The sequence below is a fragment of the Lutra lutra genome, chromosome 10 (assembly GCF_902655055.1).
Source record: "Lutra lutra chromosome 10, mLutLut1.2, whole genome shotgun sequence".
In the NCBI taxonomy this organism is placed as follows: domain Eukaryota; kingdom Metazoa; phylum Chordata; class Mammalia; order Carnivora; family Mustelidae; genus Lutra; species Lutra lutra.
Window position 1 is genome coordinate 107,187,453 of NC_062287.1, and position 18,989 is coordinate 107,206,441.

At 51.8% G+C, this 18,989-nt stretch overlaps 1 protein-coding gene across 11 annotated transcripts; it reads right to left on the bottom strand.

The window, feature by feature from the left end:
• Positions 1 to 4,135: 4,135 nt before the first annotated feature.
• Positions 4,136 to 18,110, bottom strand: SF1 (splicing factor 1). Of its 11 annotated transcripts, none has more exons than XM_047691015.1 (14): positions 17,318 to 18,110; positions 15,868 to 15,996; positions 13,108 to 13,183; positions 9,894 to 10,046; positions 9,591 to 9,680; positions 9,072 to 9,255; positions 8,858 to 8,973; positions 8,642 to 8,749; positions 7,766 to 7,946; positions 7,225 to 7,498; positions 6,826 to 6,885; positions 6,518 to 6,697; positions 5,503 to 5,707; positions 4,136 to 5,068 (listed from the first exon to the last, which is right to left on the bottom strand). In XM_047691015.1, exons 1-14 carry the CDS (start codon positions 17,712 to 17,714, stop codon positions 4,939 to 4,941), a joined length of 2,283 nt encoding a protein of 760 aa, XP_047546971.1. In that variant the 5' UTR covers positions 17,715 to 18,110; the 3' UTR covers positions 4,136 to 4,938. The 11 variants fall into 11 exon arrangements, with proteins under 11 accessions (XP_047546971.1, XP_047546972.1, XP_047546962.1 ...); XM_047691016.1 differs by having other exon boundaries at positions 17,684 to 18,108; XM_047691006.1 differs by lacking the exon at positions 5,503 to 5,707 and having other exon boundaries at positions 17,318 to 18,109.
• Positions 18,111 to 18,989: the final 879 nt, after the last annotated feature.

Genomic DNA, 18,989 nt, shown 5'->3' on the forward strand with positions numbered 1-18,989 from the left:
CAGGAGAGCGGGCCCAGCCTGGCTCATTCACAGCCTTGTGCTGACCCACTTCCTGCAGGCCTCGCACACTGGGGTCCGCTATGCTCGCCTCTGCCTCTTGCGGGGTCAGAGACAGGGTGCGGCTGCCTCAGTCACCCCTGAGAGGCCTGAGGCTTCCCTGGAGCTCGGGGGCCGTGCCTTTGGCCAAGAGGTTGCCTTGATCAGGTCCTTTCTTTGGGTTGTGGAGGAAGAGTGAGGCCAGGTTGCGGCCTCGTTCGGGTCTCCCGGGGAATCCAAGGAGGGCTGTCGGGGGGATAGGCGGCAGGAGGCTAAGCCACCCTCGGAGCAGCCTGGCTGCTGTTTTAGACATTTGCCCAAAGACTGCCAGTTCCAATCCAGAAGACCTCTGGCCAAGCTTCCATGGTGGCCCTCCCCAGGGAAGGGGGGAGGCCTGCACCCCAGGGGAGGGGAGGTCCTATGCGGTGGCACTGGGGACCACGACACCCCCATGCAGGCTTAAGGGCCAGGAGCTGAGGGTCATCTGAACAGAAGAGTAGCAGCCAGCAAATGACACTGGGCACCTGAGAGAAGGGGGACCAGGACACTGGGTTCTGGGGTGTGGTATGGAGGAGGTCGCCTGGGACAGGGCTCCTGCTCCCCCCACCCCCACTGAAGTCGAGCCTCCCGGAGTTGCCCCTGTTGCTGTCCTTGAAGGAGCTCTGTAGTGACCTTTTGAGAGGGTTGGTAGTCAGATTACAGGCCAGTTTTGGCTAGGGGCTGCCAGGCTAGAGCAGGGGCCTCTGGGAACTGTAGTCCTGGGCCCGAGGTGGCAGAACACACAAGCATCCCCCACCGACTCCTGATAACGGCCAGTGGTAGGAGGTCTCCCTGTGACACAGCTGCCAGGTCACTGGAGACCTCCCTCCCACTCGGGGCCACATATGGGTTAGGATTCACAGCTGTGACCTAACCTGTAAAATGGGAGCCTCTGCACCTGGGACTTGACACCACCACCCACTCATCTTCATGGCCGGGCAGGTATGGGACTGTCCCCAGTCCACTGCTCATGCCCCAGCCCAGCACTGATTTGCTGTGTGACCTCAAGCAGGTTGCTTTACTTTTCTGGGCCGGGAATGCCTTCATCCAATTTATACTCTCAAATGAGAATAAAAATTCCTGCCTCCTCCAGCGGCTGCCTCCTACTCTTGTGGAGGCGACTGGTTCCTGCTTTGTTCTTTAAGCAAAAGGGGCCCAGGGCTTTGCGCTATTTCAGAGGATGCCTGGGCCCCCCTCAGCAGTGGGCTGGTGGAGAGGGACTGGGTGTTCTGGTCTGAGGACCAAGGAAGCAGGTCAGAGGCCTGGACAGCTGTAGGGTGCTACCGAGAGCCTGGTGTTGGGGAAGGCCGAGCTGTCTTGGAGGACATTCTGAGCCACAGCAGACCCAGCCCTGGAGGGACAATCTTAGTAGGGGGGCACTGCCCTCCCCTGCCCCCAGACGACATTACGGTGTTCATCTCCCATAGCTGCCATGCTTCAAAGTGAGAAAAAAGATCAGGAAAACACCCAAGTGTGCCTACACAGATGTAGTGGGAATATAGAAAACTTGAAATTTCTCAGTATTTTCCAGTTTCTCCTTTTGGTCTTTTGTATGTTCTATTTCAGTAGTGTCTGGTGGCTCCCTCGTCTCTCCCGAGCTCCCGTCCTCAGGGCTCCCTTCCAGGGCTGTGCCTCTGGAAGACCAAGAAGCTGGTCTCTGGACGTGGCTAGCATCTGGGGCTGCTGGGCCTGGGCCTGCTCTGAGCCAGGCTGAGTCTCCTTAGTGCACAGTGCTCCGCGGGGCCTGTTCCCTGTGCTGTCGCCCCATACCCTCGCTGCGGCAGCGCCCTGGCCCCACAGCCCTTCTCTGCACAGACCCTAGTTGCCGACCAGTTTACTTTCCTGCCAGTAAAGACCTGCTCCAAAATCATTCCCAAATTCTCATCCTACTCCCCAAATGAATCCAATTTTCTTCCAGCTGGTTGGCTGTGATGCCCCCTTCCTGTGCCTCAGCACTGTGCTCGCCCTTCCTTGGTGCTCAAGGGACCTGCTCAGCTGGGACTTGGCCTGTTTCTACTAGGAAACAGAAATTCCTTTTTTAAAGTAGGCTCCATGCCCAACTTGAGGCTTAAACTCACCACCCTGAGATCAAGAGTCTCACACTCTACCAACTGAGCCAGCCAGGCGCTCAGAAATTACTTTTGATTTCTCCAACTACCTTCCTTGTGGGTCCCTTCCATCTTTGTTGTCCGTGCCCCCCTCTCAAGCAGTTTCCAGGCTTTTTCCAGGGGTGACAACACCCTGGGGCCCCTCCTTTTATTTTGCAAGCCCCAGCCTAGCAATGAGACCTTGAAGGCTCAAACTGACCCACTTCTTGTATCCCCACGTCATCTCTAATCCCTCACTCCCCAGTACCGCATGGGCAGATCAATCTTGAACCCTGGAAGCACTTGACCAACTTGAATGACAAGGTTGTTTATGTCTCACTGTTTCTGACCAGAAATCCTGCCTCCTTCTCCGGACCAATCTTGGGTTTCTCCGGAGCCCTAATGCTGACCTTTCCCAACTGGTATTCCTTTCACCAAGCAAGCTTGGGGGCAGGGAGCCAGTGCTGCGGAGCACAGAACAGTCATGGTTGAGCAAAGGTTTCTTCCTCCACCCCAAGCATCTCAAGGCGGGTGGGAAAGTGTTTCTCCTCTCCCCCCACTCTGCCACAAAGGCAGGTGCTCCAGGCACTTGAGGACGAAGCCTTCCTGCTGTCTCTCTTCCATCCCAGGGCCTGGAGCTGCTTGGAGAAAGGCCTGAGATGGGCGCCTTAGTTAGCCACTTTGTTACTCTCCAAAACCTTAACAAAAGCTGACTGCAGGGAGCAGGGAGGGAGCTAGCGCAGGAACGGAGCTGGCCCCAGGGGAGAGAGACAGAGGAGATAGCTGGGTTGTGGTTAAGTCATTTATTGATTTTATTTCTAAAACCCACATAGCGCCACTTTGCCTCTTCCAGAGCTTCAAAGAGCTAATTAACCGCCCAATGAGCCCACCAGGGAAACCGAGCTTGTGGGGGAAGCAATGAGGTGAAGCCAAGGTCAAAGAGGGTTGCTAGGCCCCAGGCCCTGCCCCCATCCCATCAGTTAAGGACAAAGAGAAAAGATCATTCTCTTCTTTTAGTCAACTGAAGTTTCGGGCTTGGTTCGGGAAACCCACTGAGCAGGACAGACATCTGGGACCCCGCCCACACAGCTGGCTTCGGCTCCAGACACAGCAGTGGTCAGACCCCACCTGAAGATGGAAAGCAGCCCAGGCCAGAGTTGGCCCCACTGGCCAGGTGCTGGGGGCGGCAGGAGCTTGCTGTCCCTTAACCTCCCCAAAGGAAGGATACCTTCCCCAGGGGAAGGGCAGGCTCAGCGTGGCTCAACCCAGGGAAGGAGCAGCACAGCAACCGCTGGGTCAGGACCTCATGCCTCCTGGAACCCGGACGTGGATTTTTCGGGTGCCAGAACCGGCACTGCCCCAGACGTGAAAGAACCCAACAGCCTCCGCAAAGCAGCACTTACAAAGCACAAGTCCGGGCACTTTCTTCTCTGCCCCCACCCATCCCCAAAGCCCGCGGGGCTGGTAGGCTGCAAGTCACCAGCAGGAAAAGAAAAAGCCACTTGGCGGTTTTAATTTTAGCTGCTCTGTGCCTGGCAGGCAGGATCAGTTGGCCTGACCTTTAGTGCTGATGCCGCCCTAGGCCCAGGGCCTTAGTCACGTGGCAGCTTCCAGACAGAGATCGCAACCAGAGCTCAGCAGATGTGGGGGGTCTAAGCCCCAGGAAAAGGCCTTCAGAACAACAGGGACCAGGGGATAGAGTAGTGATGGGGGTGGGTGGTTGTGAAGAACCCAGTTCTCAGCTGTGAACTAGTAAACAAGGTGGAGATGGTGGGACCACCCACACTCGGCTGCCACCGAGCAAAGCCACACACAGGGACGCAGGCGGGAGGCTCCTTAATGAACGTCCCAGGGGTTCCCCAGAGAGAACGAGATGGCTGGGGCCAGGTGCTGAATGCAGGCAGGTGAGGGAACTCTGGAGCTGCTGCTGTGGTACAGGTTTGATGAGAAAAGAAAATAAAGAAACAGACCCAGAAAACCACACTGCTCTTTTATTCAATGGAACATCCCCCTTTAACGCAGTGTTGAATCATACACCGAAAAAAAAGCCCAGAGAAATTTCTGCAGATAAACCAGTGAGGAGAACGCGCATTATACATTCTTGTCAACATAATCACTCCACGAAGAGGGAAGGGAAGAAAAAAGCAGAACGAAAAACAAGGGGCTCAAACCCCTAGACACTGCAAAACATTCAGACGTTTGGGATTAAAATAAAATTTGAAAGGAAACCTTCCAGGAAGGAGAAGAACAAATGGAATCTGAGGCAGCTCAGGTGCTCAGGGAGCACAGAGAGGACTCTCCAGGATGGCAGACAAGCCTGAAGTGGCTTAGGCGGCCCCACCTATCACTGGCAGGGGTGCCAGGATGGGTTTCAGCCCCGGACCTGGAAATTAACCCACTACCCTATAAAGGTGGCAAAGACAAAATGTTACACTACAAAAAAACAAAAAACAAAAACCCACAACTCTGGGGTGGTCATGGCAACCTTGAAAATCTTAGAACCAAAGGACCTTCTCCCCGCCCCAAACAGACTGACATTAATGGCCAAAGCTTGCGCCTAAAACCATTTGCTCCCTCCTCTCCTTGGGAAGAGAAGAACAAGGAATGGAGAAAAAGGAAAGGAATCTAATTGCAGCAGAAGATCGGGGAAGAGCATCTCCTTGGACGGAGTCTGAAGAAAGGAAGAGATAAGGAAACAACAAAGGAAAAAGAAAAAAATTAATAAAAATTTCACGATATGGAGCCAGCGTGTTCCGATTCCATCCACAAAAATAACTCAGGCTGCTTTGCCGAACCATCCTGTCCACCAGGGGCGCTGCTGAGGCTGTCTGCCTGGAAGGGTCACCAATGGGCGCGGAAAGTCCTCACTCTCATGGCTCGGGCCATCGCCGCTGCGGGGAGGGATCCTGGCGGCCCGGTTTGGGGAGAGGCAAAGGGAGTTGGGTGAGGAGAGAAAGAAGACAAAGAAGACACTCGATGCTACGGGGCGCCAGGAGAGCCCAAGCTGGCGCCCCTACTACCACCTGCCCGTTCCCAAGCGAGTCCTCAGTCGCTTGGCCCAGCCCGGTGCGTGCACACACACACATGCGTGCACACAAATCACATGCGTGCATCCCAATGTCTGGCTCCATATGGTGAGGTTCGGCGTGTGTTTAAACGAGACCAATTCTCTCTCTATATAATATATATTTTCTTAAAAAACCGAGTCTAGTTCTGTGGTGGAGGCGGTGGGGGAGCTGGAGGCATCCCGAAGGGCGGCATGCCCGCCACCCCCATGCCCATCATGGTGACAAAGTTAGAAGGGTCCATGGGAGGCGGAGGAGGAGGGGGCGGGGCATACATCATGCCGGCGGAACCAGGCGGCGGAGGCGGCGGAGGGGGAGGGGCCCCGGGCGGCAGAGGCGGCTGGACCCCGGGGGGCAGGGGCACCATAGTGGGGTTGCCTTGCATCTGAGGGGCTCCTGGAGAAGCTGCGGCAGCCGCCTGCTGCTGTTGCCATGGCGGGATGGACCCTGTGCCAGCGCTCGTGGTGGTAGTCGTCGTATCTGGGGTGGTAAAGAAGCCCAAGGTCACACGCGCGGGGGCACACCGCGGCTCTCTGCGGCGGCTGCCTTGGGATGGGGGGGCGAGGGGCGCCTGCTCCTTGCTTGGCATGCGGTACGGTGGTGGGGGGCGGGCGGGCGGGGCTGTCCTGGTGATGGGGAGTGGAGGGGTGGGCAGGACTACCCTGGGGTCAGCCTCGAGGTCTCTGGGCTTAGCAGAGTAAGCCCTTTGTCACCAGTGCCCCTGGAAGGGCTGAGGGGAAGGTACCAGACACAAGAACCGGCTCTGACATCCCTCCGCCCACCCGCCGCCACCACCGAACGGCACATTCAACCTCAAGGCCACGGCTACTCCCCCCACAGCCCACTCCCATCCCTGCAGTCTCTCAGGCCCCAGTCACATCCCTCTCCGCAGCATGCAAGCACCCTCCCCACCCAGGCCTTCCACACAGGCTCGGGCGGCCAGAAGCAGGCAGCTGGCAGCTCCCGCAGCCCAGCCTCCCGCAGGCCAGCAGGCCAGCCGAGCTGCCCAGCCAGTGCGAGCCTGCACTTCTGGCACCCCACCTACAGTGGCAGGTTCCCTCCAGGTCCCCCAAAACCACTCCCCAGACACAACCACACCAAACATCAGCTCTCCTCCCCCAGACCCCCAGGGGCCACAAGGCCCTTTCCGTTTACACCGTGGGCAGAGAGCAGCGCTCCTCCCTGGGTGTCTGCCTGCCTCCCGGCGCCCGTGAGGCGCTCGCTCCTGCTCCTCTCAAGCCCCACCTCCCCATCCCGCCCACCCCCACAGGCCCAAAATAGTGCACTCACTTTGCTGCCATGGCAAGGGGGTACTGGAAGCCATACTGCTGCTGGGCGGAGGGGGTGGCGGAGGCTGCTGCTGCTGCTGCTGCCATGGGGGAAGAGGACCAGAGGGAGGGGGCGGGGGCTGCCCACTGGGAGGCGGCGGCGGCGGCGGCATCATGCCCATAGGCGGCGGCGGCATCATACCTGCAGGTGGGCAGAGGCAAGGTTGAGGCCTGAGAGGGAAGAGGCAGGGGAGAGGGACCCAGGCCAGAGAGACCCCACTCCCGGGCGCAGTGCAGAGCCCAGAGTGAGCAGGTGACGGGCCGCATTACCTTTTCCTTGATGCAGGCGATAGACCCCAGAGCCCACAGGCGTACTTCCCAGGTACTGATCTTGATGGAAGGAAAGAGCAGGGACTTAGCAGGACATTTGAACTGGCCAGGAAAGATGCCCCCACCGACAGCTGATTCGGATCACACAGTTTGAAACCATACAATACCCTAGTATGAACGGTTCTGGAACCCTGCCTTTAAGAGGGAGGCCTGTGTCTACCCCACACAGAAACCACCTCCTAAGTCACGATGAAGTCTTGCTCCTTCTGGAGCCCCAGCCTTGGCAAGAGACCTGGTGTAATACCTAGCCACTGTGGGAGCTGCTTCCGGTTCACAGCAACCAGGTATCACCCTTGCTTATCCCAAAGCCCCAAGGTTTCTGGTCTGACACTTACTTACCCATTGGAGGAGGGCCATGATGCCCAGGTGGGTGGGGGCCCTGGTTCATCGGTGGCGGAGGCGGCTGCATCCAAGGGGGTGGGGGTCCGTTAGGGTTGTGCTGCATGGGATGTCCACCGTGCCCACCTGTCAGGCTGGGTAACGGGTGTGGGAAGCTGTGGGGGCCACCTCCAGGCCCACCAGGACCACCTCCGTGCATGCCATGGTAGGGCCGACTTTCTGAAGGACCGGAATTCATCCAAGGTGGGCGGCTCTGGGTGGTGGACATGAGAGACTATGTGAGAGCATTTCCAGCCGACGTCCCAGCCTGCTCCCCCTGGTGGCAACACTGCCCTTCCGGCTGTGCCAAGAGGACCAGGAAACACACAAGGACAGGATCTTCCTAAAGTGAAAGATCCCTGAACATCCTGACACCCGGAAGAACAATGTTGCCAGCCATGTCTGTCAGTGTGCTCTACCCAAAGCACCTGGCCACGGCCCCCAATCTCTGCGGAAGAGAATGGGGGGTGGCCAGACCCTAAGAACCAGCCCCAAAACTCACCGGAGGCGGTGGGTTGTTGGCAGGAGCAGCAGGCCTAGGTGCACTGGCCAGGGGCGTGGTGGCGGGCCCAGAGGAGGAGCCCACAGATGCTGGCACGGGCGCTTCGCCCAGTTCGGCCATGAGGGACAAATATTCTTTATCCATCCGTGCTTTATCCTGAGCTGACTGGGGGTCACCAGGCCTGAAAGTGGGATAAGGAACGCAAGAGAGAGAGGGAGAAAAAAAAAATTCATTATTAAGAAAGAAAGTTCTATCCTGAAGAACTGACAAGGAGTTTTGAGAAATTCAATCATCCTTTTTAACTGTTCCTCAATATAGTTAAGTCCTCAGTTCCATGCCCAGCTCTGCATCTGGGAGACCACGTGGATTTCCGTCACAACAGAGAAGACTGAGAGCACCCTGCCAGCCACACGAGCCAGGGAAGCACAGGCTCTTCCAAAGAGGAAGCTTTCATCAAACCCTACATTCCCAGTTTGAGGGCAGAAAAGTCTATGCAAGACTAGAGGACCTGCCTGGTTTCCCAAGAGAGAAAAAAGCAAAAAAAAATGTTGCTATCAAGGGCTGGTTCAAAAATGGTCCAAAATTCAGATGGCTTCTGAAACCAATCCTAAGCAGCAAAAGATAGTTAATCTGAGCCCCAGTGGACACATTTATACTCAGGATGGAAATTTCTAGTTTTCCTGAACTCAACATGAGCCACAAAATACGCACAAGCTGCTTCTAGTCACCCTCGGCTTTAACATCACTCTATTACAGACCACACTCACAGAAAGCAAGCTGCTCTCGGGTCCAAAAGTTAACCGCAACCAACTGACACGCTCAAGAAATGTCTTGAGCACCACAGGCTACAAAGAAGCCACAAGCCCAGGCCCTCACCTTTGGAATTTGCAATCCGAAGCAATGTGTCCAGCCCCTCCACACTTGGTACACACTGTGGTATTGGTAATGCTGCGTGTCTCTGAGCTCTGCCAGGGTCTTAAGATTCTGTCACAGAAGAGGGGGGAAAAAGTCACCTCAAGGGCTATGGCCAAGCTTCCTCCTTCCACAAGTTCTTCAGGTTTTCACTCTGTCTACTCCAAACCAATCACACACCTGTTATCATCTTCCCGAAGGGTCCCATTCAAGCGAGCCAACTCCCGAAGCTGCATCTTCCGTAGATCATTCTGGTCCTCAGGGGTCTCGATACCCTGCTTCAGGATGTTTCTTATCTAGTAGAGATGCAATGGGCAGTTACGTAAAGCGCTGGGACCACCGCTGGGACCACCGCTAGGTTCCTAGGAAGAGGCTCCCTCTCTGGCTGCCTCACCTGCTCCACAGCTTTCTTCACATTCTCCATGGTGTTGGCAGTAACTAGGGCATGAAGTGGCTCATCTTCTCCAGGCAGCATCTGGCCATCCTTTCGGCCAACTTTCCCTTCTTTGACAGACCCTTTCCCTCGGATCATGATCTTGGCATTACACTCCTTCTCTATGTTTTTCAAGGTGTTCCCTCTATCAGGGGCAGAAAAAAATTAGTTGACAGACTTGACAAGCAAGTTCACATGCCAGAGGGGACAGAACAGGCTGATCACACTAGCAGGAAACCGTGAGTGCAGAGAGTTGGGGTTTCCCACCAAGAGCTCCGTGATCTCTAAGGGCAGCCACACCAATCCTCAAGATTTGAGCTCTCTGCAGTAAAACGGGGTCAAAGAGATTTTCTCACAGAAAAGTGTGAACACCCACCAAAAACAGGAAGATAAGCCATCAATGGCACCCAGCTGGGCCTAAGACTGATACCTGTCATAGTTTCTTAGAAATCAGTATCCCATAGGGTAGCAGTTACTCACCTGGGCCCAATCAGCAGCCCCACAAAGTTGATTTCTGGATATTCATCTTGTGGAATCATTACTTTATCGCTCACCCGTGTTGCTGGAGGTCTAAAAAAGACAAGACTCATAGACTCTGCATATTTTTCAGAGAGGACACAAACAACCCAGAGCTCTTCCAGAACCAACCTCGCTACCACGTATTAACCATACATGATTTGAGGTTAAGAGGTGCGACATTACTACCAAAACAGTTCTACTTGTACAGATGACATGGTGACCTGTACCAATCCTTGGCCTGGACAACCCAGCCCCTCTGCTTACTTGTAATCTGCAGGTGGCTTGAAATCAGGGTTGAGGGCAACCATCTCAGTGATGAGGTTGTGTCGCTCCTCTTCAAGCTTTTTGCGGGTGCGGAACTCGCGGGTGTTAAGCCGCTTCCCCTCACTATTGTAGATGGGCTCAGGGGAAGGGGACCTGTGGGAAACAGACCACCATTACTGCTCTGCCTTCACTTTTCTCATCCCACATGGGCTAAAATTAGTCTTCCCCAGCCCCTCTGCCTCTCAGACCCTAACACAACACTCTTCGGAGGAACCGACCATAACGTGTGCTACTCAAGATCGTGTGGAATGGGGAGGTGAAAGCTGGCTTAGCATTTGGGGGACTGGGGTGTGTGTGAGAAAGGAAAAAAAAAAGGTCTTGCTTCTAAGTGTTGAGAAGAAAAAAGTCTGCCCCTCTGAGGGAAAATATTTGGACTGTAGATGGCAAGGACAGTATCATCCTCTGGAGTCTTCTTGCCAAATATGAATTTTTCATTTTAAAAAAACTATACAGTATTACGACTTCATGAACCACGGAAACCCCAAGTTCAGGTAAAATGTGAACTCTTGCAGAGCTAGTGCCCTATCAGGAAGAGTGTCTGCACCCCTGCCGCAGAGTAAGGATGAGCTCTTTAACCCAATGCCACTGGGACTCAAGGCTGCTGCAGCTACTTGGCCCCACAATGGAGAGAGATGGTTCAAGGCTTCGTCTCTGCTTTTCCTTCAATGGCCTGGCTGGCTGTGTCCAAGGCCCAGGAGTCAACCTGTTTTCTGGCTGTTCGAGGTTGGGGAGTCTGGGTAGAGAAAAACGTTAACGTGCTAAAGCAGCTTCTGCTAGAGGCTGCAAATGCAGATTTGGTCAAGTACTTGTCTAGGGTCTGGACCTGCAAACGGCAAGGGGAAAACCTAGGATTCTCCACCAATGTTTACAAGTCCAGAAAGCAGATTTTCTCTCTCTCATTTTTTTAAGGAGTAAAATGCTGTTGCTACAAGTAAAAAATAGTAATGATAAAATGGTCAGTTTACCACAGCTGGATTTTGCGGTAATAAAAAAAGAGAAGTTACGCTCCTAGAATTCTGAGTTGAGATTACAAAAAGGACCATAGCTTGATATTCTGAATGAAAATTTAGTAGCAGCTGCAAGAAGGGAAGAGACCATGTGGATCAGGTTATTAAAAAAAACATCCTGAAAGTAGTCAAGACTCCTATACCCTTGGTTTAGTTGAGAGAACCTTGCCTAGTTGGAGAGCAAGGACTGAACTCGGCTGCTCCCACTGTCTTCAGCCTAAAGGGAACCATGTCATACCACGTTACACACACGATGGAATAAAAGGTCAGGTTTGTTCATGGCTAATGACGGCTAAATGACACCTCCGTTTCTAGCATTTATATAAACTGTTAACACAATCCAATAATAGTGAACAAAAACAAACGTACCCCAGCTCATTAGATCATTAGACTATCATCTTATACATTTAAGTCTACAAGGTATTTTCATAACATTTTTAACTGTGCAACTTAAGCAACATCAAAATAGCATAGTGGCTTAGTATTGAGAATACACCTTCTTAGGAAATAACCTTAGTAAAGGTACAAAACTCATGCAGTTCCCTCCAACCTGGGCTCAAAAGCAAAACCAATCAGGCATTAGGCCCTCTTTCAAACTGAATGCAGGGAGAAAAAAAACTGCTCTGGTTTTATTTCTGGCATGACTGACATTTCTAATTCCCACCCCATAGCTGTCTAGAATTAAGCATTTCTGGCTAATCAACAAAACAAGGTTTACCAGTACCAAATTGGTCATTTAAAAGCCTCACAAAACAGTTTAATCTCTTCCCAAATTGTTGATGTGAAAAGGCAAAAGCTAATATTCTAGAGGTTAGATTGGCCCAACTTCTTCACTTCAAATCATATATATCAACTAAACTCTAATCCTGTTTCTCCAGGAAGCAAAGGTTTGTTAAAAATTCAACCTTTTGAGAATTGCCTGGTAACCTGTTAGACATTATTATTAAAGGGAAAAAGGCCAAAAAAGCACTATACAGTTGTGGTCTACAACCTACAATGCAAATCTTTGGGAAAAAAAAATTAAAAAAAAAAAAAAATGTATTTATAAAATACAACACATCCCTCCAACCGAAATCTACAGGTAAAAAAATTACTAAATTTCATTAAGTAAAATTAAAGAGCCCATACGGAGAGATTAAGTTAATTTGTTCCCTGCAAAGGGCAGCAGAAAGATGCATAAGTGTGTGGTTTCTAAAACCATTACATCATCTTCCTGATTTAACACGCCATTAACTGGGTAATAAAAGCTAAAATCACTACTTTTTAAAGTGAAAATGTTTTCAATTATGCTGCATGCATTAAAAGCAATTTCACAGAGAGGGAGGCATACTGCCCTCATTAAATGGACCAGATTTTAGCTGTTCAAAGTTCAACCAGCTAATTCCTGGCTAAAAAGTTCATTTTCCTCAGATTTTTTCCTTTTCAAAGGTGAGAGAAATTATAAACTGAAAGGATGTGACCATAGTTGTTTGAAGACCACACTCTTTTAAAAAAAAAAAAAAAAAGTGATTTGGGTTGGTTGCTATTGGTCGCTAGCCTGTTGCTAGCCTTCCCAAAACAGGCGAGAATATTCTGGCCCCTCCCAATACCCCCAGGCAAAGGCCGAGGCAGGAAAATTCACTGGCAGTGAAGGAAGCTGGTTAGAAATCTCATCTACTTTAAAACCATCTCAAAACCAGGAGCAGGAGACTGAAGCAAAGAGCTAACCAGACGGAACTTCTGGTCTGCTCAAACTCAGTGATGCTCAAAAAGTATTCTTAATCCCTGCACCCGTGTACCTGTGAGAAAAGCTCTACCCCCTCTCGGCTTTCAACCAAGCAGTTACTGAAAAGGCTGGTTAACGGGCCACCTCACTGTCCCTACGGGCGGGTAATCAGGTGAACATCTGCATAGGCTTACCAACTGGAAACCAGGTGTCCATTTTCCCGTAACTTTGTATTCTGCTAGTAATTCGGTTCCACTCCAATTCTCTAACTGACCACTGACCATACAGATTGCTAATCAAACCCTAGGCCCCAGAACGGTCAGAGTATTACCAGTCGACTCACTAGGATCTCATTGAACTGACACAATATGTTGCCACCAGTAAAACGTATTGAGAAAAAGGTAAAAGCGTTACTGTCAGCTGGTTAAAACTGTTTCCCAACCTGTCCTCAGGGTTAGGGGGGATGCCCAGGTCTCCTGTGCGCAGTTTACGAGTCAGGTCTTCTATCTGCAGTTGCACTGGAAGAAACCAGGTTAGGAAAGAAAAAAAAAGGATGGAAAAAAGACAATGTTACCAAAAAACATCTCAAATCGCAACAACAAGCATGAAGAACTCGGAGACTTTGAAAGGGACGATTGATCAGTGAACACATTGAGGCAACCCCCAGCCACCTACCGGCAGGAGTCCACTTACATCTACTGGGATTTTTCACTTCAAAATGGTTATCACTTAAGGAAGCAAACAGTTTGCTGGAAGAGGGGTTAGCGGTATAGACTGTCCCCTAAGGCTGACATCAAAGCAGTTACCAGGAGTCTCACCTCTCCCGCCCCGCCAAGGCTTGCTAGACAATTGGCACCCAGAACAGACCATGTATATCATCACCAACGCCCTGTTCCCAACCAAATTACTTTGAGGGCAAGACTCTTGAGAGTTTATTTTTCTTCATTAAATATTAGGCACAGCCCAAAATGATTAACATGGGACAAGGAAAAATACCAGCTGAGCAAAGATCATTTTCATTGATACCAGGTTCAAAATTCCTTAAACACATAAGACATTTAATAACCAGTTCGACACCTCTTCAAAAGCCCGTTATACATACTCTTTCTGTACAACCAGATCCATATTATCACGGATCTCCCGATACCTGTTGCTTTTATTCCAGTCTGAGGTGACAATCCATATACCTTAATAAACCGGTAACCGTGAGATGTTAAGAAGTCTGTTCTCAGACTTGCTCCTCACGAGGGGAGTAAAAGTAAGGGATGTAGAAAATAGCAAGTGCGGGTCAAGGGCAGTGTGTGTGGCCCTCGGACCTTGACAAAAGGAGGCTGATTGTGAGAGAGAGAGAGGGTTTCACCAAAGTTCAGTGACTCCAGGGAAATGCTACCCCAGTGACTTAAGATAGTGGCAACTGTACAGCCAGATCACGGCCTTCAGCGCGCTGAAGAACCACCTGTTTTCTTACCTTTGCGGCATCTGAGAGTTGTGAGCAGGCACCTCTAGTGAGGGCAAGTCTTACTGGGTTGGGTTAAAGCTGAGTTGGCTCCAAAGTAGGATGACTGCAAGTCTAACCCCAGGCAGCCTTCTAACTTAAAATACATCCCACAGGGCTGTACCACACACCATTCCACTCCAAAGAACTGGAAACCCACATTCACATCAAGAGAAGATACTGGGGGTATTGTACAAAGCAGTGTGTACCGTGAGAGGCAGAAGAATTAAGATACATGGCTCACTAACCTCTTCTATGCCAGAAAATTTCTGACTTGGCAGTAAGTACTAAGGTCAAGAACTCAAGGTGGAAGTCAGCTTCATGGTGGCAGGCATGAACTGTAGGGGTGTGGGGTCTGACCGAGGAAATAGCTGGTACTTAAATCAAAGGGATCGTTCGTTCTTGGATCTGAGATCTACACTGGCCTTTGGTTCTTTCCACTTTGGCTTACAGCTAGAGATACCCTCAGGGTTCAATACATTAACTCCCTGCACAGGAAGAGGACTGGAGACCTAGAGTAAGTCTGTTTTGCCCCCTAAGTCTGCTTGTGTTCTTGGAATGTCATTCCACTAAGGACATTTCCACAAGGTTGTAAAGACCCAGGCCAATCTAATGAGACAAGGGGGTGGGTGGAAGTAAATTGGAACAGCGGGGAAAGAAGAAATATTAGTACTATGAAAACAACATAAACCATCCCAACACCTCAAAAACTCTCAGCAATACGATCCTCAAGAATAACACATGCCAGCCTTGAAGCTTTTATCTGTGAAGGATACAGCCTCAGAGGCCTAGGTGGCCTTTGCCCTAATTTACTCCAAAGGGGTTGTTTATTTAGTTAGGAGGAAATGTTTATCAAGTGAACTTTTTGGAGACAGCTGCAGATACATGAATAAAGGTGAAACTTGCATTAAAAACCTTGTATTAAAAAAAAAAGGTAATTTTGAGGTTAACTTCATTTACACTGTGGACAATTATCGTTAATTTTTGAAATATCACAACAGTTAAGATCCTTTATCCTACCACTCATTCCATATCCAAATAGTACCCCTTTCCCAGCGGAGTTCTTTGACAATAAATAGTAAAAGAGCCCTCGTTTTAAGACAGCTCTCCAAAGACCAAACCAGAAAAGATGCTGAAGGAAAGGTTAAATTCAACAAAATGGTAAAAAGGGGTGCACTGTTCAACACTTTCAGGACCACTCTTTGATTAAACTGAGTTTTTCTTTTCAGAAAGTACCTATAAAAAGTAAAAGACCACATTTGAAGGGGAGGGAGGAATGTAAAATGGTGAAAGGCCATGCTGTGAAAAAGGTACTTAATTATAATACCTGCAGTGTTCTCCACTGGGGCCGTGTCCAGAGAGGCAGAAGACACTCACCTCACCAACTGGCAATGAGCAGCAGCTGAAAAGGGCGGGTGGGGTGGGGTGCTAGACTGGGGACTGCCCTCACTAAGCGGGTCCCTCTACCTTCCTGGCACTCATGGAGAACACTGCTATTACGGAACAGACCAGAACAAGGAGCTTGAAATGCAGGACTTAAGAGAGTAAAAACTCATGGGTTATGTCACAGTCGTGAAATTACACCTGACCATACTTCATCTTAAAAGAACAAGACTTTAAGGTCTCAAACTTAAGACACATTAAACGTTGCTCAGAATAAACCATTAACCATCTGAAAACGTATTTGGATGCAGAACGTGTATTTACCTATATAAGCTCTTTCTTGTTCCCGAGTAAGTCCAGGTGGGATGACTGTCGGCATTCCTGGAATCACTGTCTTCTGTTCCATGGTATCTTGGTTCCAGCGGCTCCTCTTTCGCTTCTTACTTGGGAAGTCTAAAGGCAGATAAAGTCCATCAAATGCAAATATAAACCAGCAAATTAACTTCCAACAGGCAGTTGAGGATACTTATGGTACTAGACACAACCTCCGCAGACTGGGAAAATGAGAACTTGACCTAAAACGTAAATGGCAAAAAACGAACACAAACCGGAGAAGTCAGAGACAAACGGCCACTACAAAGCTACCTGGTTCTGGATCCGAAAAGGTAACATTTCACATTTATGATACATATCCAAGAAAACTGCAAAGTATGTGAACAAGCAAATACATCTTCATGCCTGAAGTTTCAGATACGTGACATTAACCATGATTGTGTGAAAAGCCCCAGGGGAGACAAGGTATATGGAATAATCACACCTTGGTAAAGCAAGACCCGGGAAATTGCTGTTTCTTCTCACCTCCGCTCCCCACCAGTCACCATTCCAAATGGGCCAGAACACAACCAAACCTATGATTTACTAAGTGAAAAAGCCCAGTTCTTCAACAAGATCACTTTTTTTCTTCAGAAATTTAGCCAAGATAAGGATTCAATTTTCCTGGCCGACTAGACAATTAACATCTGAACTCCTAGGGAATGTATCAAAAATCCGACAAAGAAATGTAGACAATAGCAGCGAAAGTCTCCCCCGAATCAGAGGCATAAACTCCCTACACATTCTGGTACCCAAGTCAGTTCTAACCTCCCCCCCCCCCCCCCCCCCCCCCGCAAAGCCCCAACAAGAGAAGGCTTATCAAACTTCTCTAAGATAAATGGAGATAAGGAAAAAAACTCCTTCCTCCAGAAGTGCATCGGACCCAACCACGACCTGAGAATTTTTTATCTCTTTTCTTCACCGTAGTGAAAACCTTGCCTTACTATAGGGGGGAAAAAGCTACAGTTGCTACTTTTCTGCCTTTTGAACTTATCTAGAAACAGGAAGGAAGTGCTCCACGTCATCAGTAGACCCCTTCACGCCCTCCTGACATGCACACCCACCACCCGTCCACCGAGTCAACCCACTCGACACCCCTCTCCTATACCAAGGTCCAGAGAGCCACACAGACCCCCGCCAAATTAGAGTCGGGCCACAAAGCGCGGCCGCCATACTGCGCCTGCGCCTCCGCTCTCTATCCACCCCCCAACCCCCATTCCAGCGCGCGTGCGCACTCGGGGCCCGAGAACCGGGCCGCGCGCCCCGTGGCGCCTCCGCCCGGGGCCTCCCCGTGCGCGCGCGCGCCCCTGCCGCGTGCAGCCGCCGTCGCCGCCGCCGCGCACCCCTCAGGCGGCCGGGCCCGTCCGCGCGACGCCTCTCGCGCTCTCTCGGCCCGACTCACCTCCTCCGCCGCCGGCCGGGCCCGGCTGCTGGTCCTGACGGGGCGGCTGGGGTGGCGGCGGCTGCGGCGGCGACACGCGCTGGTAGAGCGGCGGCGGAGGGGGAGGCTGCGGCGGCGGGTACGAGGAGCCCGGGGAGGGCGGCGGCGGCGGCGGCTGCTGGGGAGGCGGGGGCGGCGGCGGTGGCGGCGGCGGCAGCGCCGCGAAGGGGAAGGCCGCGGTCAAGGCCCCCACCGAGCCCACGGGCGGGGGTGGCGGCGGCCCGGGCACCAGCAGCCCCGCCCCAGGCCCGGGAGCAGGCGGTGGCCCCGGCTCGAAGCCCCCTTTGGGCCCGGAAAGGGGGGGGAGGCCGGGGGGGCCCAGCTTACCCAGCGGCGTGGCGTTCGCTCCGGTCGCCATGGCGCCCCCGGGGACCGGCACCGTCGGCTCCTTTTAGGCGGCGGCGGCGGCGGCTTCTTCTTCGCGAACCTTCCGGGGGGAGGGGACCCGACTGCGCTGCCGCGGAGCGCGCCGAGCCCGTCCTCTCACGCGGCGGGCGGCGGCGGCGCGAGACGCACAAAGAGGGAGGAGAGAGGGCGCCGCGGGGGCGGGCCGGGGGCGACGGGTCCGAGGCCTGGATTGGGCCGAGCCGAGGCAAGGGGGTCGGAATCGGCGGCCTGCGATTGGTGGAGCCTTAGCCCTCCTCGATGTACGCTGGGATTGGCCGGACCGTTAGGCCAGGCGAAGAAATGGCGGCCGAGCCTGGCGAGCTGGGAGGCGGCGCTGCGCGCACTTCATTTGTTACTGCGCGAACTGAGCTCGGAGTCCAGAAAGGAGGGGGATAGGGTGGGGCAAACTGTGACGTGGGAGCAACGGGCTTTCTCATTGGCTAACGCTGGTTGAGTCCATCATTCGCGGTTGCGTCGTAGTGTCATGGGATTGGCTGGCGCTTGGTCGATTTTTTTTCTCTACTCCCCTCCCACGGGGAGCAGTTTCGCTGGGATTTAGCGAGAGGTCGCGGCGGTACCCAGGACGAACGAGATTTGCCGCCGGGGAGGAGTGGAGTAGGGCGCGCATGCGTAGACGGGTCAAAGCTGCCTCTCAGCCCTTCGCTTCATGGTCGACCGCGGGGTATGGTGCGGAAGCCCTAAGTGACGTCAATTCTCGATTCCCATGGTAACCCGGAACCGAGGGACGGGGGAGGGGCCGGCGCGCGTCCGTAAACCGGATCCGTTGACGCGCCGCAGGTAAAAAGGGACTTCCTGTTTTCTTTAAAAAAAAAAAAAAAGAAGAAAAAGTAAAAGGTGTAAAACAGTCTTTGTGAAGGATCAAAGCAATATCTGAGCCTGGAGAAGAATACGTAATCTTAGGCAGAAAACAATATAAAGTCAATTCCAACATTAATTTACAAATACATTGCATTTCCATTAAAATCAACTGTTTGGGGGTTGATTACATCATCTTAAAATCATAATTTTGAAAATAGTGGGGAAACTTGTAAACGAGGTTGAAGAGGAACTTGCTTTTCAGACAATAGGAACGTACAAGGCATGATAATGACACAAAGTGATTTTGTTGTGGGAATAGAGACTGGAAATAGATTCCCCATATGTAAGTAGATTCAGTAAAGAAGAAATTGAGCTAACAAATGGTATAGGGTCCTGAATTAAACAATAAAACAGACCTAGAATGCTA

What these genes read in the sequence shown, in the direction of transcription:
- SF1 (XM_047691005.1), bottom strand. Translation starts at nt 17,714, where the DNA reads ATGGCGACCGGAGCGAACGCCACGCCGCTGGGTAAGCTGGGCCCCCCC. An exon ending in CCCGGCCGGCGGCGGAGGAG is followed by an intron (nt 15,997 to 17,317) that starts GTGAGTCGGGCC and finishes ATCTGCCTTTAG; the next exon opens with ACTTCCCAAGTAAGAAGCGA. An exon ending in AAGCCACCTGCAGATTACAA is followed by an intron (nt 9,681 to 9,893) that starts GTAAGCAGAGGG and finishes TGTCTTTTTTAG; the next exon opens with ACCTCCAGCAACACGGGTGA.